Genomic DNA, 5,860 nt, shown 5'->3' with positions numbered 1-5,860 from the left:
TCTACAGTGAAAACATCTAGTGTTCTATTAAACAACCCTGCTTTTAAACGTACAGAAGCATTATGAGCTCAGACATAAAATCAGATAAATGTCCTTGAACTATTGGCAATCAAATATTCAGCATATACAAATATACTTTGTAGACGTGTAAAAGACAAAAAACACAAAAATCTGACACTGTCTTATTTGTGCCAAATTTCACCTTTATCGCTCTACTCCAATTTAGATCGACAGATAGACAGATAGAAAGATAGAAAGACAAAATCTCTTTTTGGTGAATTTAATTGTATTAAAATAAAACTATATGTTTTAACAAGAAGAAACAACCATATTATGTTACACATCAAAATTGGTTTATTCTGAAACAGTGATTGTGTTTTTCATACGAACAATATTTTCAAATAAAACTCCACAATATTTTCCTTAAGAGTTTAGAAAAGTCTGCAAGTTGCAACTTTGGTAATATAAATGTTTTAGTACAGTCAAACCCCCTAACCCTGAAAAAAAAAATAAAATACCTTCATTCATAGTACACAGAAACTGATCCTGAAAAAAAGGTGCCAGCAGGTCCACTGGATTGTCCTCAGGCCTTAGTTTGAGAACCTTGAGAATAGCCTCAGTTGACTAGAGAGTGATTAGAAACGAAGCGCTATAGAAACGCGTGGGCCAATAGAAGTGCGAGAAGCTGTTTACAAGGGGGTGTAGCGTTTCTATGGTTGCTGAACAAACCTCCTGCACCAGGTATTAAACTGTCTCCCAGACAGATCCTGCAGCCCGCTGACATCCCTTATAAAACAGCCTCCGCGGAGCAGAAGACGTGTCCAACACAGCGTACAACCAAATCCACGAGAATTACTCATTCTTTCCTTCTGAGTTTTAAGCTGACAACAGGTGCATTGGAAACACGGTGCGGCTGAATTGGTGCTTTTCGTTTGGGGATTTAAACGTGTTTGCAGCGTCGCACAGCCGCTAAAAGGTGAGTTTAGATTGATTTGGTCAAAAATTAAAACTACATTTTGAAGGAACAAACTTTCTTATGAACATAAGAACTTCAATTAACCGAGGGGATGCCTTTTACGCATGAACAAGTGTGCGTATTACCTGCATCATATTTTTTCAGATAATTACAGAGTTCTGTAAACTCTATCGTAGGCTTGTTTGCAAAGGCTCTTATTAAACGTTTGTGGGTTTAAATTCCGCTTACATTCCGTTGGAGATGACGCACGCTCCATGGTGCGTCCAGTGCGCTTTGGGGGTTTTCAGGAAAGTTCTAAGACCGGGGCGGAAAAAAGTCTCGGTGTGCCGGGAAATTTAGATTTTAAAAATAATTTAGATCCCAAATGCTCTAAATACCTAGACATTGGAGCGATTATAATACCACAGGGTCTTGTGTAAATATGCAATTATTTCACTTTACATATACAAGGTCTTTGTTTTGAAATATGGTCATCATTGTCTCGTCTTCGCACTTTGTTGAAGTTGGGTGTAAAATTTCGGTCCTGTCAGGGGCTGGCAGGAGGAGGAGAAGACGAGACGGGTCTAGGGTGACGGAGGGGAGAGAGCCATGCTGTCTCTGAGCTGTACCGACTCTTGGCCCGACGGCTCTGTGATGCTGGAGGAGGAGGTGGTATCCGCCGCTGCGCAGGTTGAGGAACGGGACAGTGTCATAAACCACAACAACAGCTGCTGCAACAGCTCCTTTAACCTGGACGACAGCCTGACCAGCCTGCAGTGGCTGCAGGAGTTCTCCATTCTCGGTGCCAACGTGCCGCAACAGGCCCAACAGCCGCACCTGTTCGGCCACCAGCACACGGGCTCCGACGCTCCAGCCTCGCCTCTGGCCGGGGACCCCGCCTCCATGGGGATGCCCCTGACCCCGGGGAAGCCCACGGCGGCGGCCTACAGCCGAATGCAGGCGCTCCCCGGCGTCGTGGCGTACGGTCACTGCCCCGATGAGGTGGACTACAAGACCAACGCGCACATCAAGCCGCCCTACTCATACGCAACCCTCATCTGCATGGCCATGCAGGCCAGCAAGAAGACCAAGATCACCCTGTCCTGCATCTACAAGTGGATCACGGACAACTTCTGTTACTACCGCCACGCTGATCCCACCTGGCAGGTAGGAGCGCACACCAGCCCCTGCCCACTCCTGTGTTATCGCACACATTTACAGCGTGTAAAAATGTATTCCTTTCATAATCATCGTTACATTTTTGTCCTCTAAATCACACCAGCACAAAGGATTTTGTGATTTATAAAAACAACAGAGTCCATTTTAGAGGAACATGAGAGGTCTGGGCAAGCTGCCACTGTTTTAGCGACTTAGCTGTGTGTTTAATTAATAACTCCAGAGGCCTAAAATACTTTCTTCAATTTCACAAAACCCCAATAGAAAATCACATTTGTGTCTTTAATCTGCTCAACACCGCCTTTGGGCCCTTTGGTTTCAGTTTGGACAAACAGTAATCAGATTTCCCCCTTGGAGGGAAGGAATTTTAAAGAAAAGTTTAATTTTGTTGGATAAATCATTGATGAAGCGGTTCGCTGTACTCCTGTGCCTCAGAGTCTGGCTTGCACATTTCAGAGCACTTTGTTATTGTAAGCTAGTGCATGGGGCAGATAATATTTAACAAAGGTCATTGGGTCACTTCTCTATTTAGACTTTGGTGAAGGGGGCCGGATGAAAGAAAGGGTACACGGTGCATGAATGTGACATATGGTCCTCAGCCATCTGAACTTCCGTTCTAAAAGAAGGCGATTCAGCTACATCGAGGCTTGATATCAAGTTTAAGAAAGCATAGCTGTTTCTTAAAGCCAAAGTACAAAACCTTCAGGTCATGCAAATCCACATCTCTTATTTACAATCAAAGCTGAATTTTTGCTAATTGTTAAATGGATGGAATGAAAAACTAAATGGAGGATTAAATAATACCAAGTTAAGCATGTGAGCTAACCTGTGATCTTCTGCATCCTTGCGTTCCAGAACTCCATTCGACACAATTTGTCGCTCAACAAGTGTTTCATCAAGGTTCCGCGGCAGAAGGACGAGCCAGGGAAGGGCGGTTTCTGGAAGATCGACCCACAGTACGCTGAGCGCCTCCTGAACGGTGCCCACAAAAAGAGGCGGCTGCCTCCGGTCCAGATCAACCCAGCTCTGCAGAACAGGCTCAGGGTGAACCTTCAGCCCCAGGCCAGAGTTCCTCGCGGCCCCACAGGAAGTCAGGTGGGCCTGTACGTCAACCCAGAGTCCCAGATGCTCCTCCAGGAGTTCGAGGAGGCAACTGGGGCTGACCAGAATTGGGACCCTCATCTGGCTGAGGGGACCATGCTGGGGGCCTGGCCGGTTGTTAGGGGAAGAGGTGGGCACAAGAGGAAACAATCACTGGGCTACAGAAATGGCATCACCAAAGCTCCCCGGCGCTCCAGCTCTCCGCTGTTCCCTGTTGACGAGCACAAGGACATAGGACCTCTGAAGGGGGACTTTGACTGGGACGCCCTGCTGGACTCAGCCCTCAACGGAGATCTCACGTTGGAGGGCGGGGAACCTCTGAGCCCTATCTTGAAAGATGAGCACCTGACAGTGCGAGGAACCCATATCTCGCCTGTCGAAGCCCCTGCGGGGATGGCGGACGTCCACGTGCTGGTGGAGACACAAAGGAGTAGCGACGTGTCAGACTTTGACGAGGAGACTTTCCTAGCCACGGCCTTCCTGGAGAGCCCCTGGCCCGAAGAGGAGGAACACAGCCGCAGCGACTTCCTCTGTAGCTCCAACGTCAACCTGGACCAGCTGTTTGACCTCGACGAGTCATTAGGCGCTGACCCCAGTGCCCGGATTGACACCCTCCTTTGAGGAATGGCTTCTGCAGTAAAACCCCTTTGCAACGCTACTGGGAAGTACAAGACTCTTTTATATGATTCATACATGAACTCGCAAGATGCCACAGTGTACAGCAGCAGTTCACATCATCGAACCCACGTCATCACTTTGGGTGAACGAGGAAGTGAGACAAGCTCAACCTCAGAGTGGGGCACCGCAGAGAAGAAGTTTGAGTCTGTGCTGTTATACTGACTGATCCCTGAACATGAGCTGGCGAGCTCCGACCCCTGGGCTCCTGTACTTTGTTTACCTACTTCTGGTATTTTTGATCTCAGGACTGTAAATCGTTTAAATCATGGTTAGTAAACATATTACTGAACGTGTGTGACTTGTTAAGCTCTACCCTTTGTCTTGCAGTTTGTCTCTGTGACCACTCTCGGTATTACGTTAAATAAAGAGCTATCCGAATGCCCTGCAGCATTGAAGCTTTGACCTTAGAACACGTAGAACTGAAAACAAGTGGATTATGAAGCTTTTTGCTTTATGGTTGCGTCTCAATGTGAGGCTCAATGTAAAATATTCTTGGTTTACGCACTTGGAAATGGATTTTTGTCAGTCAAGTTATCAGGTTCATTTTTTGGTAATGCTAATACATTTATTAGCATGTACCTCTGGATAAGGTTTCATTCACTGTTCAAACACTGTTTAAACTGTAATTACCAGCAGATTTGATTTGACCACATGGTAAATGTGTTATATCCCAATACACAGATGTCAAATAACTACTGGTTGCAGTCCATTACTGCTGACTCAACTTGCTTTGGGGATGAAGTCACTGTTTACGCTGTGTACATGTGTGTTCATAATGTTAATTTAGTCAAATACTGGGGGTTTCAAATCATTTTGGTTTAAGACAAAGCTCTGGCTGAGTACGGCCGAGGCTGTGGAAAGATTCATTTCACTGCAAGGGCTGAAACAGTAGCACACATGTGCTGCTGGGGACAGTTTAACGTGAGTGGAGAAACTGTGGCAGTAGCACTGACATATTTGCCAAATGATATTTGGTGTAGGAGTGTTTTTAACGGTTTTAGGACTAATTCTTCTCTGTAGGCATCTTTCTAAAATAATTAGGTCTAGTTTACTTACTTTAACAATAATTACACAGGTAATGTAGATATTTATTGAAAAAATATAACAGAGCGTTTTGTTTTGTCTCATATCAAATGAAAATATTCCTTGTAGTACTTACTAACCACGTTCTTCGGTCCTTCAGTGAGCTTCATGGCGCAAAAGGTGAGACAGACACGAAACAGCTCGAGGCGAAATTCTCCAACAGAAAAACGATTAAGAATAAAAGCGTTTAAAAACAGGCCACAGCGCCTCGTCAATGAATACCTGACCTTCTATGTGCCAAGAACAACACGTCGGGCTCAACAGAGTGGCAGTATTTGAGGAAATGTCTGGATACAGATACAGACGATCTAAACCGAATTCTCCATTAAGACGAGTAAAGACTTAACACAGATGCAGTAATTCCTCTAAAATATGTGCAAGTGGAATCAACGTGTAGTGATGCTTGTTCTGTTGTACATCCAGTTGTGGTCTGTCTGTTCATGTAGTTTACATTCACTCTTGTGTGTATTAGAAGATGCGAATACACTTTGGACGGGTGACGAAGCAACAGCATTAGCTTTTCTCAGTACCACAGTAATGAATCCGTAGCTCATGATCGGTTCTGTAACATTGGAGACACTGTACTTGTTCTTTTACTTTGATGTTTTTATTTTACTTCTTGCTTTTCCTTGACAATAAAAACATGTTTTACGCCATTTTGCTTGTCTAAATGAGATATGAAGCCGCTTCCCTTTGGGTCAAGCTGAAACATCTAACACTGACTAATTGGATGGTGGAATGGTTTGTGAAGGCCAAACTGACTCTGATGACTCTCTATAACATCATGATTTAAAGTATCTTTATTCTGAGCGCGGTGATGTTGATGCATCTGCTGTAGTAGTGGTTCTTGCATAACTTCTAGAAATG

The 5,860-nt window shown here is 44.8% G+C and overlaps 1 protein-coding gene across 2 annotated transcripts; it reads left to right on the top strand.

The window, feature by feature from the left end:
- Positions 1-298: 298 nt before the first annotated feature.
- On the top strand, positions 299-5,649 carry foxj1a (forkhead box J1a). 2 transcript variants are annotated; one of them, XM_055510955.1, is made up of 3 exons: positions 299-976; positions 1,480-2,122; positions 2,987-5,649. In XM_055510955.1, exons 2-3 carry the CDS (start codon positions 1,565-1,567, stop codon positions 3,851-3,853), a joined length of 1,425 nt encoding a protein of 474 aa, XP_055366930.1. In that variant the 5' UTR covers positions 299-976; positions 1,480-1,564; the 3' UTR covers positions 3,854-5,649. The 2 variants fall into 2 exon arrangements, with proteins under 2 accessions (XP_055366930.1, XP_029015874.1); XM_029160041.3 differs by having other exon boundaries at positions 300-976; positions 1,507-2,122.
- The last annotated feature ends 211 nt before the right edge of the window (positions 5,650-5,860 follow it).

Source organism: Betta splendens, chromosome 8 (assembly GCF_900634795.4).
Source record: "Betta splendens chromosome 8, fBetSpl5.4, whole genome shotgun sequence".
Classification (NCBI taxonomy): Eukaryota; Metazoa; Chordata; class Actinopteri; order Anabantiformes; family Osphronemidae; genus Betta; species Betta splendens.
Note: the sequence above shows the minus strand (reverse complement) of the source record. Positions and strands in the feature narration are given on the sequence as shown.

Excerpts from the sequence above, each read along its gene's own strand:
- foxj1a (XM_055510955.1), top strand. The coding sequence starts at position 1,565 with ATGCTGTCTCTGAGCTGTACCGACTCTTGGCCCGACGGCTCTGTGATG. Across the intron at positions 2,123-2,986 it reads ACGCTGATCCCACCTGGCAG|AACTCCATTCGACACAATTT; the intron begins GTAGGAGCGCAC and ends CTTGCGTTCCAG.